At 45.4% G+C, this 18,554-nt stretch overlaps 2 protein-coding genes across 3 annotated transcripts in view; both read right to left on the reverse strand.

The window, feature by feature from the left end:
- RIN2 (Ras and Rab interactor 2) overlaps positions 1-934 on the reverse strand; it is a 65,425-nt gene extending 64,491 nt beyond the window's left edge. Inside the window, exon 1 of the mRNA XM_042038882.1 lies at positions 470-934. The gene's annotated coding sequence lies outside the window, so the exon portion shown is untranslated. The remainder of the gene's footprint in view (positions 1-469) is intronic.
- A 6,966-nt stretch (positions 935-7,900) lies between these two features.
- The window catches only part of SLC24A3 (solute carrier family 24 member 3), a 98,294-nt gene continuing 87,640 nt past the window's right edge, over positions 7,901-18,554 (reverse strand). For both annotated transcript variants that reach the window (XM_042038895.1, XM_042038894.1), the window contains exon 16: positions 7,901-18,105. In XM_042038895.1, the coding sequence (XP_041894829.1) occupies positions 17,956-18,105 (150 nt within the window). In that variant the 3' untranslated portion in view covers positions 7,901-17,955. The remainder of the gene's footprint in view (positions 18,106-18,554) is intronic.

Here is an 18,554-nt window from a genome sequence, read left to right on the forward strand (position 1 = left end):
GCCCGTGAGGGCAGCGAGGGCAGCGGGGGCACCGCGAGCACGGAGCCGGGCGGGCTCCGGGCCTCAGCGCGCCGTCACCTGCCCGGGGGGCGGGGTGGCCTCACAGACATCTCCAAGTCGCCAGGACCCGTGCGATGAGCGCAGTTCTCCGCAGACTTGGGCCAACGAAGCGGTTAAGATCATTCGCAGCATCGGTGCCGTTAGGCTGTGCATTTTCCACAGCTCATTCCAGGATGTATTTCAGTGCAAGTTATTTCAATAACAGAACAATGACAGCAACATTTCCCTTCCATTCTGGCAGCTGCCAGCAGTGCCCATTAAGAATGCCAGTGACCACAGTGAGGAGCAGCTGACGTGTGAAGCCTGGTTACAAACACGTTCAAAGACGTGCCGCAGCAGCAAAATCTGCTTAAAGGGGGTATAAGCAATTCCAAAATCGAGACCATTAAAACGAAAGGTGGATTCTTACCTAGCTTTTAGAAGGCAGGATGAAGGAATGCTGTCTCATGTCCAAGAAGGTGATATTTATATTAATCCATGGCTTCCATGAAAGCTCCCATTTATCCTCGGGCCTAAGAGCCCTGGCTTAGTCCCGCTGAGCAGCTCCTGTTGCGGCAGCTTCCCCCCAGTCTATAGCTGCCTTTTGACCGAGGTGTGAGACTTCGCTGGCGTGAGCTGGAGCAATCCTGCGTGCCAGCTGTGGCAGCAGTGGTGAGTTCTACAAGGCGTCTCCAGGGCCTCTGGCAATGGCTCCACCTGCGTGAACACCGTACAGACATTAAAATGCATTCATCACAAGCTGTATTGTGACTGACTTTTCAGTCCAATGGGAGCTGCTGGTGTTTATTCAGGAGCCTAGAAGATGGAACTGAAGTCCAGTCTTGCGGTGCCTGGTTTGGCAGAGCCATCAGAGCCCTTGGCTACCCTTACAGAGAGAGGGGAAGACACCACTACCCCCCGCCCCTGCCTCCCCGCCCAAACATTTGGGAGCAGTGAGGTGAACTGCCAGCCACAGATGAAAACAGGAGCAGAAAAGGCAGTAAACAAGAGGCAAGTTAGGACATAGCCAGCCCTGCCAAACTGGAGCAGAACTGAGCTCTAAGAACTGGAAAATATTCACTGGAAAAGCCTTTGCCTGGTACAGCCTTTGAAGGATCAGAGATATGGCATCAAGTTTCATGGCTTGTGTTTCTTATTTATCCCTGACTGAGACCCCTCCCCTCAAATCCATCTGTGAGATGGGCTTGGCACGGTTTTCTATACATACAGTAAGCCTGCAGAACAGCAGTTTTTCCCAAGCCCTGAACAGCTGGGCTGTATTTCTCATCATATGGATGCGGGTCAGAGACCAACGTGTAGGCGGAAGGATTCAAGGTGGGATGCCCCTGAGCACCTGACTAGTCTGGACAAGACTGGCATACAGTCTTCCCCAAGCTGCTGCTCTGCTGTGTTATAAGCCATGGAGAGGCGAGGGAAGTTTTCCCATGGAATTTGGATGTGACTGGGCCATGGCAGCGTGTACTTTAGCTATAAAAATCACATCCCGAGTACAAAGCGTGTTATGAGCATGGATCTCCAGTGTCCCGAGTAGATACCACGGGGATGGAATACAGACTTGCTTATCTCTTGTCACACCGTGGCAGCTGCAGCAAGGAGCAGAAACTGTTAATTCCTTTGGCTAGCTTCTCTTACGGTAGCCAAGATTCCAGCGTCAAGACACTCTCCTCTTGCACTGGCTCCTGCCCTAGACGTCTGTCACACTGCTGTGAGCTCTGCGGGAGTGAGAAGAGAAACTGCAGCACAGGAAAAGACAGAGGAGTTGCTTGCATCTCTCTCCTGTGAGCTGAACACATTGCTGCTGTGCCACAGGAGCAACTGTGCCATCTCCCAGCCGTGGAGGTGCACCCACCCCAGCCTCTGCAGCCAGGTGATGTCCACCAATGACTTCAGAGTGACCTGTTCTCACCTGAAAACATGATGTGTGTTTCATTTCATAGCATGTGACAGTGATTACTTCAGTACATTCCAAATCTTACCCTTGGCAGCATTATGTGTATTATACTTGCGGCTTCGAGCTGGATTTCTTGTTCTGATTTGCACTCAGCTGTTCCTTATAGCAAGGGAGGAGGGAGATGGGAATCAAACTGCATGCACGAGGCACAGCAAAAGCTGCTTAAGAGCAAAACAGACCGAGATGTTTTGTTTAGTTTTCCTAATTACTTTTTCATACAGTGATCAGAGGGAACATAATTACACATATGCAAAGAAAATAAGCCACCAAAAACCCCCGCTAACCAACCAGTGAACAAAACCCCACAGAACTGAGCCAACTAGTTTTTCTGCAAGACTAGTTTTTTGTAGCTGGGCTAGAATTGGGATCCTGAGTTGTTCCGTGCTCTGCAATGCACAGTGAGGCAGAATCTCTCCTTGTTCCACCTCCTCCCTTTCTCTCAGCCCTGTCCCATGAAGGTAGGTCTGGCCAACAGCTTTCCAGCACTCCTTCACATCAATACGGATCTCCATGGTGGAGTTCTGATGGGAGAGCCGACAACAGCTAAGCCTCCTCAGCAGCCAGGAAATGAGTAAGTGGAAAAGCCGCATAACTCCATTTCCAGCTCAGCAGCACTTACTTTTTACCTTCCCTCTCTTTTAATTTCAAGAATTTTTTTGACAACAGTATTCACACAAAATGTGCATCCATACAGGGATGTGCGAAGGCTTGGACATCTCAGCTCCCAAAGAAGGTGTGCACCAGAATATTCTGATACATTCTCAGAAAGCCCCTGCAGAGTCAGAGCAACAGAGGAACACCACACACGTCCTGCCCTCTCCGTGTAAGGAAGGTGTGAGGGCTATGGCATCTTATCCATCTCTTCACCAGCAGCCTCACTAGCTCAGGGAGCAAGAAGGGAGGCGCACTAACGAGCCTCCAGCTGCCAATGACAGCTCATTCCAGCTGTGTATCTGCCAAAAGCTATTCCTTTCTCTACAGTCCAAGCCAAAGTAATGTGGCAGTAGTGATGAGATCTCTGTCAAGGGAGGTGATGACTGCCAGACACTAGCTGTGAGTAATCCTCAGGAACTTGGGGATGATCAGAGCCATGTTCTGATCCCACTGCTGAGCACGTATCTTTTTTTAGGTGGCACTGTGTGAGTAGGAGAGAAGCAGTGGTAGGACCTGTGTTTGGGTAAGGACTTCCTCTGTCCGCCCAAGTTCAGCACCGCTCATTGCTGTCTTTCACCCACCACTGAAGCACAGCGACTTGACTTGATCCAAGCTTGGACTTGGAAGTACCAGCTACTGAGGAAACCAGCCTCTGCCTTCATTATGGGTGGATGGAGTCCTGGCAAAAACCAGCATGCTCTCATCACCTTCAAAAAAACCAGGCTGATATTTCCAGTCTTTCTCTCACAGCTGTCTTAACTTGCAGGAAAGCAATGATTGTGATTCATCCTTTTATCTTTACACTGAAGAGGGAAAAAGACAGCGTTTGTAGCCTGGCTTTAAAATAGTTTTCTAAATAAAGTCATCTGTGCTCCAGATCTCCAGTTACAGTGAGGAGTGACATACACCATACCAATTTATGGGACAACAGGTGAGTATGGAGAACTGTGATGAACCTATTATTTGTCACTTCAGCATCGTGTTTTTTTAACAGTGCACTGTTTAACTAGACCCTACAAAAATTTAATTACTCATGTAATTTATGCTTCTTAATTAATACTTTTAACATCTAACCCTTCCCCAGACTTGGAGTGCCCACAGGCAATGCTGTTCTGAGGTGTCAGCAGGCATTTGCTTTATTACCTCTTGGAACCAACGAACTATGAACCTGGAGGAGAATCAGGCCCCCTCTATGCTCAGATAGCAGCAAGAATTCCATTATTCCAAGGGAGGGGAAAGAATTCCTGCAGCTACACTGAAAGCTCCTGTGTTTATTAGTGAAAGTACTAACATTTCCCAGTATGCTTTCATGTTGTAGTCAAGTATTTTGCTTTTGGTTTGGAGCACCCTGTAAAAACAATGAAGTCATACAAGACCAGTAACTTGAGGATGATCAGCTGCAAATGTAACTCTCACAGAGGCAGGCAGAAGCTGGCTGGTCTAGAACCTGGTGTGCAGCCTTGGGAGTTTGAAGAATGTCCTGAGATTGGTTTGAGAGCTAAAGCACTTGCTCTTCTCTACTGGGGAGCAAATTCGTGTACACAGAACAAAACCCATTGCAGAGGCAAACAGTATTTGTCCAAAGTGCCACTGAATACTACAACCATTCTCGAGAAAGGCCAAGCATCATGAGTTCAAATAGCAGGAAGCAAGAGGAAGAGATGGTACATAAAAAAATGAACCTGGACCACAAGTCCAGGTTCGTAAGTCATTACTGCCACAGACCTCCACTCAACCCAGCAGATTGTTACCTTGTATTTGGCACTTCATCTTCAGCCTGGAGAGAGCTGCATCACCCAGGAGTGAGGACAGAGCTGTGACCGGGCCAGGTTGTTGGGGTGTGTTCAGCTAACGCACACCACTACTCTACAGGCAGCTTGGATTGAACAGGGAGCCTCAACAATACAGTAAGTAGCTTTGAGTGAGGATGACAAGATCTGGCCTGTTAAGATTTAATATTTTAATCTACTGCCCAAGTGTACTGTGGCTCTAATCACAGCCATAGCAGATTCCTTGAGTAGCTGAAGATTAGAGAGACCATCGATAATCCCTGCTGTGCTGCACGGATGAAAGCTGCCAAGAGGATTTAAGGAAGAAATAAGGTATATCCAGAAATTCATTATGTTCCAGTTGAGAAAAAGCAATCCATTAATACCTGACACTGAGCATAGTCCAGAAAACTGGAAGCAGATATTGAAAATGAGCAAATTTCAACAGGCCTAATGCAGATGTGATGAACCAGTTATAAATATTCAATCCAGGAAGCTCTGTCACTAAGGATGGATAGCATTCCTGTTAGGAATAACTGTAAGGCTCTATGCCCTAGATGGCATTGCTCTGCAACATTAGAAAACACACTTCTAAAATCCAAGCTCTCCCTGCAGTCAGCACAAAAGAATTTCAGGCAGGACAAGTGTTGATTTAAGCTCACACACAAAGCAGAGCTCTCTCTTTAAAATGTTACTTGTTTGAGACATTTGCACGGCAGCTGATACATTAATTATGCCACTTTTCCTTTTCCCCAGTTATTCTTTAAAGGCTCACTTGTAAAATCTTCTTGTGTGCACAGTCTGAAGCGGTTTCACTGCACCTGCTCTCTCCAGGCTGTGGTATATTCAATTGTTTTTGTTTATTCTGTGCTACTCCTCTTCTCTAGCGATTTGCTTGGCACTGCGAAGAGAGCGCTGTTTGTTCCCCACAGCCAGAGGCTGAAGATCAGCCTCCTCCTCCTCTCTGAATGCTGCAGCCTGCTCGAGGCAGCTGGACGGGAAGTGGGCACATGCTCAGCTGTGCCCAGAGGGCTGATCACCATTGCAGCAGGGAGGAAAACCACGCAAAACCAACATACCTGCAGCTCATCCCAAGTCCCGTGTCTCCACACTGCCCTCCCAAGGCATGGCCACACGCTGCCTCTGCTTCAGCGTTCCAGCAAGCACAGCGTGCTTGGGACTCCCCGAGTGCATCCACCTCCCAGCGCCACAGGCTGACTGGAAGCTGCACTTCAGGAGCTGTGCAGCCCAGCAGCAACCCGGAGGCTGCCCAGTTTTAGGCAGCAGAGCAATTTTACTTTGGCACTAAAAGCTCTAACGATTAAGCCCTTGTTTTCCAGGGTGTGGTTAACCTGTCTAGGATGCCCATGTCCTAGCATGCCCGTGGCAAGGATGGGGAGAAGCCTCAGGTAGGAAGTCTCACCTGGAGCTGGGATGTGTGCACAAGAGCTGTACGGAAATGCCCCAGCCTTCCTGCAGTGCAAAACCCCATTGCTTTGGGATGCCAAGCAGCCCCACGACGTCCTGCTCAGCATGCACACGCTCTTTCTGTTGGAATAAACAGGTCAAAATCAAGTAGGCACAGCCTGGAGGGAGATTGTTATCTGGAATTTACAGGGAACAGATCTCTTTCCTCTGCAAGTATTATTTCAAAGCAAGTAACTTCTGGGGTGGCAAAGACACAAGTCAGGCTTCTGTAAAGCAAGCTAGAAGTGACCTCCAAAGGGGAAAATACCCAGGATCTGTGCTCTAGTTTTGCATATTTAAGATGGTCATGTGGGAGAGGAGGCTTAGTTTCTTTTTAACCAGTTTGTACTTCTGCTCTGATCCTTCAATTTTTTTGTTCTGCACTGAGAATTCACATCTTTGCGTAGTCAGGGTTTGTGATGGTTGTAGAATAACTGTGAAGGCAACACAGAAACAAGCTTCTACAAAAGCAAAAGTGAATATGTGAATATGAATACATATTCATCCATGTCCACTCCAGTGAAAGCAATGGTGGCTTGTCTTCACACTCTGATTTTCCTAATTTTAATGAAAGTGGTTAGAAAGCCAGTTACTTGCCCAATCTCTGAAAACCAACTTCTAACTTTCCAGGCTGTAAGCTACATAAAAATTTTCTAAAGTGAAGCAATCACAAGGCAGAATCAAAAAATATGCATATTTGGCATATCACCGTGGCAGGGGGTAGGAAGTGAGAGTATCTTCAGAGTCCAACAGCTGACTGGAGCTGCACCAAATTGCAATGAGAAGCAAGATTATCCTTGAACCAGAAAACCAGTCATGGGGAAGTATCTACAGAGATGGAGCATCTGTATGGATTCCAACATATGCTTTGGGTTGCAAGCACACAGGGATGGAAAGCAAACAATCCCACCAGTGGAAAATATTTTCAAGACAACTGCTGGGCTGGCACTGATCAAAGACATTTCCTGCATTAACATCAAAAGCTGCACCTCATCCCCCCCACTGTGCTCGTGGACAGAGGTGTAGGATCAGCAGGTGTTCCTTTTCTGCACTGCAGGACTCTTCTGTACCTGGAATGAGCTGTGGATGTGTAAACAACCTGCCTAAGACACAGCACTGCTTCTTGCAGACACGGCGGGTGCTTCAGACCGAACAGATCCTTTCATCAGCGGCTGTTACAAAGACACAAGTCAAAGGGGCTCAAGGGGAGGCAGCCAGACCCAATTACATTCCAGGATCTCAAGCTCTTCCTTCAGGGAGCGTACAGCGGGAGGAGGGTCAGCTGAAGTGTCCCATGGGATGAGGGAGGAGGAAGAAGCATCCTGTCACCCCGGCAGGCTGAGCTGGGGGGGGACACTGCAGCTCCCCAGCTGATGCAGAGTAGAAAAGCAGCACAAGCATTTCCCTCTCTCAAAGCGCGGGCTTCTGACCAGCCCTGCCCACAAGTGCTTTGCTCTGTAAGGGAAGCTGCCCGCCCCCTCATTATTATTCCAAGCATTACTGAAAACTTTACTCCAGGAACTGCTTCGGAGGGAGGACTGGCTCTCACCACCACGGCTGTCAGTGGCTGAAGCAGGCACAGGCACGGATTGCTCCAGCTGGGAGAGTGACAGTCAGCTCCCACTTCCCTATGCTAGAAGAGATTAACTAACGCCAGTCCAGTAATTTCAGATCTGTGCTGCTGTAAAAAAGCATTATTTGACTCTTCATATAATAACAAATAAAATTCCCAGAGTGTTTGTTTCTGCACAGATTCCTACATGTCCTGGATGACTTCTAAAGGAATCGCTGTGTTTCACAGCAAACACACATGCAGAGGCACAGGTAATACAAAGTATAAAAAAAAGCTCTCTTTTCTTCTTCCTTTGCTCCCATATCCAATGCTCAGGTCAAACAAGGGGTATGGAGTACTCTCAAAATTAAGCCAAAAATTAATAAATAATTGGGATTGGAACCCACAGGGGTGCTCTACTCCTATGTCCAAGCACACCCTGAAGTGTTAAGTTAGTACAAAGAGAGGATATTTTTATTGATAAACATTATATTGTCTTAGTGTAGATGTCTGACACATTATTAAATCAATTGACAAAACATTTAAAGTAATTCATTCTAATAAAACTTTTTGATATTCCATAGACAATAGTGCTGTGAATTTTGTTTATAATATAACACATTAAAAACACAGAAATACAAGTTTCTAATTTCAAGGTTACCAGCAAACAGAGAAAAATGCATGCTTTCATTTCTGTTAGATTTGTAACTTACACAGGCAAGTGGAACAGCTAGGCATAGAAGACTACTCTACAGTAAGTTGTAAAACATACAGAAAGGCTGACCTTATAACACTTGTACAAGTATGACAAAACCATTGCAACTCATTTCAAAAGGTAACAAATGTTTTGTCTGTGGCTCCACCATTTTAACACTTTTAAGCTGACTTAATAAAAAGCTATTTTGAGTAGAATTATTCTACTAGAAACCACTGCTTATTTTGCTTTCTGGCTGGTTGTAAATGAACATACATTATATGTACATTTGCACTCAGTTCCACCTACATCTTCTTCCTTATGATTAGAAGCATCACAGAATTGCCCAGAGATAAGGGACCCCGTGTCGTTTGCTCCCCACTCGAACCAAAGGTGCTCCTATCAGACACTTTTATTGCTGTGTTTCCTGCAGCTTGGATGCTGTGACTGTGCCACAAGGCAGAGAACCCACCACGCCCACGATTCAGACTGGCACGGTCTCAGGTGTCTGTTTTAGAGCAAGCCACAGCAGGGATCACATTCAGCAGCCTAAGGCTTCAGCAACAGCACAAACCCAAATTGTCCACTGTAGCTCTGTGAAATTATCACATCTTGAACAGCTGACTGCTGGGCCCTGAAATGATTTAAACACCCCCTGGACAGAGTGCTGGACCTGGGGCTGCCCCCACATGCCTTGGTGATGCCAGGCTGACCGTGGGTGCCGAGCTTGGCTGCCTTTGGCTTGGCACCACGTACACGCCACAGTTTGGGCTTGGCTAAAACACGCGAAGGGGATAAAACTTGTGCAGCACACTTGAGGATTAACAGGTCTGTCTGCTCACCCTTTTGTTTTGTGGAATCCTGATTCACCTGTGCCTCAATTCCGATTGCCAGGCCCGTGCTGGAGTGCTCGGCAGGAGTGACCCTTCCGCTGCTTGTCACACACCTGTGTCTGGGACCAGTGGAAGGACCACCCCTGCCCTCCCACATGTCCCACTCGCTGAAGCTCCAATGGATGCACCAGCAAGGAGAACACCCAAACGACTGCCAGACCTTGCCGGGAGGGTTCATGTTGCACAAGACTTTGACAGACAGCAAAAAATCAAACAAAGTCCCCCAAACCCTTATGAACAAACATCTTCCTAGTATGGTTTCAGTCTGGAAAACAAAGATTCGATGCAAGGACGAAGGTAACATTCCGTTAGTAATCTCACACACATACTGCCTGCACAGTAGGGATTCTCAGCTTTACGAGGGGAGACAGTGAAGTCAATCACACTGTTCCTCAAGGGAACACTAACTAAAATTTACCCCTAAATCTTCAATGCACTGCGAAGGTCACTGCACACCAGTGAGCTCTCAGGTACACAGATTGCTACTTGCACGCCTGTGCAGCCAGGGTGCGAGTCTGGAGACATTGGCTTAGGCATCTCTCTCCCTTCTCCCTGAGAAAGGGACAAAGTACTTCTCACTTTTCCTGATCAAAGACCAAGGGTTGCAAAGATCAAGTAGCATCCAGGCAAATCTTCATGTAAATGCGACCCGTGAAACTTGCCAATATCTGAATTCCACAACAGACAGCTTTTTGTGATGCCATACTATTCACGCTAGCATTTGCCCTCCACTGGTGCTGCATGATTACAGAATCACACTTTGTGTCCTTTGCTTCTGGCACCCATTAAAAAAAAAAAAATCCATCAGAACAAAGTTACTACACAAACACCTTGCTTTGGCTTCTTTCAAAAACCTGTTGTGGTTCAATCTATGTGCCCGCTCACTTCACGTAAGCGACTTCACAAAGCAGTTCTGTGATACAGAAATGCACATTACGCTCAGAGGTCCTGACACAGCAGTGAGAAACATGAGAGAAAAAGGTTGTTTCTGAGAACCAAGAATGAACAACTCAGCTGAGCTCTATGCTTGACAGAATATGGGAGCGCACTCTATGCAAAACTTGAACATTATACAAACCTTCATGAAAGACTGAGGCTGTACTTTGTGCATTCTGCCTTTATCTTCCATTTTTTTCTTTCCTGATCTCTAACTCCCCCATGTCTTTAACGCTGGCAAAAGAAAGACTTCCAGTCCCCCCCCAATACATGGTCTGTAAAAGGACTCCATTGGTGCTGTTGTGTTTTCCCCCAGTAAGCCCTACGTCATCCACACTGATAGTGATGATGTGATATATTCTTCTACACTGGAGATCTGCTGACCCCCCCAAACCAAACCAGTGCGGTGGAAATAGGGGATTATTGTGGTTGTGAGTGGTGGGATGGCTCTTACTGCAGGATTTCAAGGTGGGAGGTCCTTGCCTGCTGTAAATGGGAACAACCCTGTCATTAAGCTGGGACAATAAACGTTGGCTACCCCCAAGCATTTGCTGGCACATGACTCCTGGTTTAGGGGGATCTTCACATTTAACCAGAGCCAATCACTTATCGTTAAAAAGAACTGGCAAAACAAGCCAAAGGAAGATTACTTCCTTAATGAAAAGGGGGAACAAAAAAAAACCTCTACAAAGTAGTAATAAAAAAAATCTACTTGTGGGTAGCTTTGGAAATGTGAATTTTGATTATTGCAAACAGTACCTCAGGACAGGGGTATTACAAATATTAAAAGTGCAAGGAGTATTTATTATTTATATATTTCTACTCTTACAGATGAGCTGCAGAAGCATCCTTGGATCTCTCAGCATTTCTCAGCTTCTCTACTAAAAGAAGTTAAAAGAAGCATTTGAGAAGGTCTCACCCCTTCTTGTGGCCACTTAAAAGGACGGAATTACGCTTTAAATAGCTTAGTCTGCTTGGCCCCTGGTCCAGGGGAACTTGGCATTAGCTTTAGGAGGGCACCGAAATTAGGTTCCTAAATCTTCTGCCAGCATGGGGAAATGTTTTCTTGAACCAGGGGCTCAGCTCTCTGTGTTTGATAAATAAATAAATAAAATGCATAAATACTGCAGTGCAGAACTTTCTGAGCTCCTCAATGTCTTGTGCGTGCTCTTCCCCCTCCCCACCCCCCCAGGCTAACTTTACATTCAGCAATAGAACTGGGATTTCAAATGACTAACAATAATTAGAAATATTGCTGAATGCACACAGATAAGCTGTTTAGGCTTTTGACCTGATATATTACAGACAGGCAACTGCCATGCACCACTCACAATACCTTGCTAAAACAAATAAAAACTTTGCTTGAGTTTATAAATAGGTATGTATAAGACTGTCTTGAATACTCATACATTTACAGCATCTTAGCAGTTGCCATGATAAGAATTTATTCCTTTGCAGTAACAGCTGGTTACCACAGGGCATCAATTTAACAACAGTTAACACATATAATTTACTAGGTAAAGTGTGTATATATATATGTATAAATATTGTACTTTGTTTGAATACAAATCTATGTTCATACATTTAAAAAAAATAACACTAAAAACCTGCCTATGAATTATATGAACTTATAACTGAGTTCCTCAGTAAAACTCCCATATAGTATAATCTGGCTTCACAAAGTGTAAAAGGCCCAGGTCAGATCTAGAATCCCTTAATTAGATCAATTATATTTATTGTACAAAGCATGTCTTTGCACAGGGTACAAAACTCCCTTGAAAGAGTCTCTGAAAACACACATATCCCACGAAAAGCGTCCCCACGTACTTGTGCAGTGACTGATTGTCCCAGTGGCTTGGGGCACTTCCCAGGCAGGCAGCTCGTGCTCTTCGGAGTCAGGTGCTCGGAGGCTGGTACGCCAAGCAAGGATCTGCTTGCATTTTCTCCCATCAGCTTACTGGATCAAAGCCTGCACACCATTTCTGCTAGCCCAGAGCATTAATTCTGTGTTACAGAAGGCAGGACGTGGCTCAGCCTTCAAAGTCAGAGGGATGCAGCTTATGAGAAAGTGGAAGCAAAATTCTGAATCCTGGCAACACAAGGAGCAAGACAAAATAAGGAAGCAAGCAGGTGGCTGCTGGGTGTACAGGGATGCCTGCTCTTGGGAAAGATTTCATGGAACGTCCCAACATTTATACAGGCTCTATCCAAAGTCCTCCTGTGACACAGCATCTGCCACCCAACATCTGCCTCTACACACAGAAAGTGAACGGAGCCCTTGCTGCCTCCCCTGCTCCAGCATTTGTCAGCCAAAAGCAACGCTGACCAGAGCTAAGGTAAGACTTGGTCCTCAGAGAAATACATGCTCCTGCTATGGAAAAGGAGCACTGGCAGCAGTAACCAGTAGCCAAGGGGCCTGTGCATCAGCAGCCCTCTCCTCACATTACAGGACAAAACGTTCAGCAGCAGGCACTGCTCTCCTCCAGGAACCCCAGGTCTTCTCTGCTTGTCAGGCACGCCAATGGAAAACCTCGGCGACAAATGCTCAACAGTGGAGCAGATCTGTAATCATCTACAAACATCCTCACAGGGTCAGGCATCCAGAGGTGTGTTTTTCCTCAGCTGGCAGTAAAAACGTTACGTTGCATTGCTGCTGTAAAATTATCACGTTGACTTTTAGCACCATTCAAATCCAACCCGGCAGATGAAGATTACACTGACAAGATTTCTGTCAGGTTGTTCTGGTGTGGAGGGTTTCAAACTTGTTCTGCAAGTCTATTAGAAAAACAGAAACCTATCTAAAAAATACCACAATGAAGTCATTTTTGCTACATAAATACATTTTAAAATATGTTGCTTTAAATAAACTGTGCTTTTTTTAGAAGCCTTCCTGAAATTAGATGCTTCTACCCAAACCCAAGTGGATAACTTGCTCGTGATGACAGACTGTTTCAGGCCAGCATACACTTGATTTCACAGCCAATTTACATCCCCAGGGCACAATGAAACAGACTGCCATTTCTTACCCTATTGCTTTCCCAGGAATAAAGTGAACTTCTCCAAAAGGCAGGGATTTGTCCACACCAAGCTCAGTTCTGCAGATTCAGCCAGACAAGTCCGAGCAGTTTGGGCAGAAGTAGATGCATTTTGGAACTGTGCTTCAGATTTGAGGCCAGGAAGTGCTAACAGAATATTCATGTAAATTCCCTTAAAGGTGCTTGGCCTTATTAAATTAATAGTCATTTATCTTTTCAGGTAAGAAAAAAAAAGGTCACTCACCCAAAAAAATGCAGCGTCCCCATCCCTTCCGGGACTCACTGCTACAAACACATCACTGACCCTACAACAGTCACTGGGGTTCTGCCCCTGGTTTCACAAAGGTCAGATTTCACTCAAGTCCCTGAATACTGAAAACTCTCTTCCTGAAACTAAGCCTTGCACTCGGCTTGGTACATCCATTCAGCACACTCAGACTCTGCAGCTCCTTAAATCTGAAGTGGCTGAGGTCTTTCAAAATATTCAAAGCTCCATTGCTTTCCTGAAAACCATGGGTTTAAACTGTTTAACTTCCCTTAAAAACATGGCTTTAAAAGTTAAAGTTGTGCCAACCTAAAAGGGACATTCTTACCCAGATTTAAGTCTCCTTCAGACAGACTTGCAGTGGCTGCTGATCAAGTGGAACTTTGTAAGTACAAGGCAGATTTGAATCTAGGTAAGCATGGTCCACTGAGATTGATTTTTAAAGTTTATTTTTAAACAAGTTTAAAGCTCCAGTGGTGTAACTTTGAAACAGGTAAACGTCACACTATCGCATCTCTGTGAATTTTAATTGAAAGGATTAGAGTTTCCAAAAAATCTTAATATAAGAAACCTTTGTCAATCAGCAGAAAGCTATGGTTTTCTAAAAAGTTGTTCAACAATATTCAATTTACATTCTAACTCACAAGTATCAATAGGGGTATTTGGAAAAGACATATAAAAAGCCCTGTTCTGACAGCAGGGTATTAAACGTTACCTTTAGGTTGCTCCACCTGCCTTGAATGTTGTTTTTTCTAAACTAGACTGCCATTCTACCTGATTTGTTTCGCCAAGAAAAAATGCCAGTCCTGCCCCTCGTTCTCCACGAGCACCACCATCACAAATCCAAAGGTAATCAGTTGATTTCAGTGACACTGCTGAGGACAGAGAGCTGGAAACTAAGCATGCAAGTGACATCACAGCAAAACCAACAAATTATGCAAGTAAAAAATCTCCCATGCACACATTTCGGATTGGTGTTCCTATCACAGAAAAAGTCTATCAAGAAGTGCAGCACATGAAAAACAAAAATAAAAAGAAAAATGGGGGGGAAAAAAGGCAAGTAAAAAATTGACCCTTGGTAAGGACAAAAGCAGTTTTCCTAGCATGTCTTAAAACCATCTGTTATCATACCCTATCCTATCATTCTGCCTTCGAAAGGAGGCCATCCATGTCAGGCAGATCTGAAGCCAGCCAAGGATCACATACTTAAGTCAAAGTCAGAACTGCAGTGAAGCGTCTCCACGGAGGAAAAGGCTCTTTAATCTCCCTTTGAAATAGTCATTAAAGATCGTCTGAAATTGCTAGGAATGGAAACAAAAACAGTTGACTGGTCCAAAAACCGGAGCAGCCTCAGATGCGAAGGTGACCCTTGCTTTCGGAAGATTAAAACTGCAAATGAATCACAGTCATGCTAAAAAAGCCCAACACAACACTGCTTCACTGGCGGCTCCGTGCAGCCCCAACCCCGGGCCTCAGAGCCCCTCAGCTCCCTCCTTTCCCCCTGGAGCAGCCACCCCCAGCCCCCAGCTGGCTCCTGAGCCGGAGGTGGCTCACAGCTCGGGCAGCCGCGGGCACAGCAGAGCCTCCCATGGGGACGCTGAAGCCAGGCACTGGCTGTCCTCCAGAGTCCAACCTCGGGAGGAGAGAACCCCTGGGAGGGAGAGAGCCTCTGGGAGACTCAGTGCTCTGCAAGGCCCAGTAAAGCTCTGAGTCTGCACTGCATCGGAATAGAACCGTCCACGCGACTTTTGGAGCCGGCGTACAGGAAGGATGCCAAAAATTGCTGGTTTTTTGCCTTGGGGCCTTTTGCACAGGCTGTGACTGTGCTGCCACACGTGAGAGGCACGCTCCCTCCGGCACCGCTACGCACATTCAGTCGGTCTGCTCTGTTCCAAACCAGGCCTGGACCTGACGGTTTAGCTGCAAATCAGAAGCGCATCTGGCAGGAAGCATCGCTCTAGGACATGCTTATCAATTCTCCTGTGGCACAGGTAACGGCAGTTCCAGGTACCTTTTGCTTCTGCTTAGAACAAGCGACTTGCAGAACATTCTGGGAACACACACAAGTATCAAAGCAAGGTATTTCAGGTTTTACACACAACACAAAACTACACAATTACTACAGTATTTAATGCACACCAGTAGGAAAAGTTCCTAAAAAATACTTGTGCAGTTTTTGTGCCATGGGATAGGTAATGGCTATTTCGCAGAAATAGATCCAACTGGCTCCATTGGAGCAGCAGTATAAATATTCAAAATAGAAGTAATAATAGGCCCTGATATGGAACTTCTCTCCTTTTTTTTCCTTCCCCTTATCAGCAAGGACACACACTCTGCTTAGGAGCTACCGCATCTCGCTATGAGAGCAGAGCTGCGTGTTTGTGGGGTGGCTTTAGTGACGCGTGCCACACTGTTGCAAACATCATTTCACTTACGGAAGTATTTTAGGCATTTTAGTGGTTGTTATTATTATTATTCATCTCATTAAGAACAACGACAAAAGAAACAAAGACCCAACGACAGGAAGGTACAGTGGGCTTCCTAGCGCAAGAGGATGTCCCGCGGGCACAGGTACGAGAAGGCTGCTCAAACCACAGCTGCAGGGCTCAACAAGCAGCAACACAAATGCTTTTCAGGACGAAAAATGGCGATGCAGGCACGTCATCGACTCTCTCTGCTGCCTGTCCCTGGACCCGTCCTTCTTCTTGCCAGGGATCCACCGGCACACGTTGCTCCCCGAGCGAGGCCAACGGGACGTGGCTTTTTCCACAGGACTTCGCTGCCACGCACAGTGCAAGAGCTGCCAGTGCCTCCACGTGTTTGGTGTAACAAACAAAGAAAACCAGGTGCTGAGCTGAATGGAAACCACAGGGTGTAAATATTTTCACTTACAACATTTTGCCCAAAGGAAACCAGACTGGAAAAATTCCTTCCGAAAGTGCAAATGAAATAAAAGTTGGCTTTTCATCTGTGAACAGAACGTGGCTCTTTTCTTTTTTCTTTTAAACTGGAGCTCTTTCATTTCCTGCTATAGTTTAGGGTTTGGTGTTTTGGGTTTTTTTCCTTTCTTTCTGTTACATAGGGTTAGCCGTACCTTTACTATTATTTGCCACTGTTTGTACCATAGACAAAACCTAGCTGGTAGTCTCTTAATACATTTCATAGTAGAACATATACAAGAGGAAAAAACATACCAAATGGATCAGAAGTGATCAGTGCTTAAAGTAAATACAAGAGCTGCAGTGGCAAGAACCCACAGTATCAATACATACAAATGAAGCAGTGATGGTGTTTCTCAGGGGGCGGAATCTGCCTGCGTATTAGTACAGAATTATACAAAATCTAGCAGGGATATTGGAACAATGAATAGCTAAACTTTCACAATAACTTAAGATCTGTGAGCGAGTCTGCATTGAAGATATTCCACATTTTAAAATGTGCCATCTCTGTCTGTGTCTTCCCCCCTCCCAAAGGAGGGGTGATGAATCCACATGATCTGTTATCAGGTAAATTCAACTGCTAAAGACGACAAATATCTGGCCAGGTCCAGTGTATTCTTTAAAGAATGGCAAATTATGACTTCAGTAACTATGTCTGTGCAAAATATGCCTCTTTCCTCTTAAAGAAACCAGTGTCTGTAACTCATTTAGAAAAGTTTTGACATGTACTTACGTCCTTCTCAGAACGAATAAGACATGAACTATTGAATCCCCCCAAAACAAAAAATCTGATGAAGGAGAGAAAGTTCTGACCTTCCATTTCCACACGCAGATCATTAAAAACCAGGACACCTCCTTGGCAGCCCTCCTGGGCTGGCGATCAAACTATTGCTTGGAAATAACAAACGCCCTAATAAATAAAACTCCAACATTCATAGTAAAATGGTAGCGGTGTTTACCCTTTGAATCCACATTTAGCTGGCATTCCTCATCACACCTGTACAAGGTTAACTATTTATAGTAAAAAGTCATCAGTTTTTTCCTCGACAATCTTCTTTTATCCATTCTTATGCTGAGTACCTTGAATTGCATTTCCATTTTACACTGCCCTGTGGCCTTTGGATTGTTACAGGAGACCCAGCACTCAGAAGGAGAAGATGCAAGAGAGGACGTTGATCTCTGGCAAGTAAAAAAAAAAAAAGAACAAAAACAACACCCCCACCCCCCAAACAAACAAAAAAACCTGCAAACCCAAAACTAAAAACTAAAAACAAACAAAACAAAAAAAACACCCCCCAGAACCAAAAAAAAATTCCCATGATTCTCCTTGAAAGTCAACCTCCATACGACGTACCCTCTTCTGCACTGTAGCAATAGTCTTAAGTCATAAATTAATTAGTCTTCCACCAAATAACTTAAAAAAAGAAGGAATTGTAGCAGACTAGTTTTGACTGGCTTAACGCCAGTTAGCAGCCAGTTCATCTTGAGTCCCAGTCACACTGTTCAAAAACTGAGCTAGGAAATCACACGAATGTTGAAAAGAACTCTTCACATCGACGAAGGATTGCTCCGGGCTGTGGGGGCCAGGGAGAGGACAAACCTAGATGGGGCCACAGGTCCTATGAACAGTGAACAGGATATAGGTCACGACTTGGAGGTGCACTGCATCCAGGAGATGCCAGCCGTGGCTTGTATTGCACAGGTAAAAAGGAAGCTCCTCCTGACAGTCTGCCACCTGCGTTAGTGATCTCTGCACATTGGCAAGTTCACAAAAGTGAAAACATTGAACTCTGTCATGATGGAGAAACACAGGAAGATGCCGTAAAGGGAAAGGCACACACACCCTAGCTTCTTATCCAGTTTCCATTTGTTCACGTGGACACCAAAAACCTACAATAAACACAGAGTAAGCCACCACAGCAGGAACATTTTGAACAAAGTGGTAAATCCCCTCCTCAGCTACGGGAGCCAAAAGAGGGCCGTCCCCTTACTGATGATGATCAGTTGGAAGCAATCACAAACTGCAGCAAGTGAGCTGAAAACCACAGCTCAAGTAAATCAGAGCAGCAGTCACAGAAGCCACCCTGACTCACATCACCTCACCTTAAGTTCCTGCAGCAAATTTAATTTTGGCAAGAACAATCCCATTAAATTCAATCAGAAATGGATTTACAGGCCAGGTCCCTTTTTTTTAAACTCAAAATGCTTCATGTGCTCCTCTGAATCTCAGTCTAGAGCCACACAGTCCGAGACTGCTTGACTTTGCACAGTTTGCTCCCACCAAAGATTAAAAGTCTTGTGTGTGTGGGAATTGTGTTGGTGTGCATTGCACAGGATGC

The sequence above is a fragment of the Corvus kubaryi genome, unplaced genomic scaffold (assembly GCF_017639235.1).
Source record: "Corvus kubaryi isolate FWS band 111438036 unplaced genomic scaffold, C.kubaryi_AGA036_p1.0 37393, whole genome shotgun sequence".
NCBI classification, from domain to species: Eukaryota; Metazoa; Chordata; class Aves; order Passeriformes; family Corvidae; genus Corvus; species Corvus kubaryi.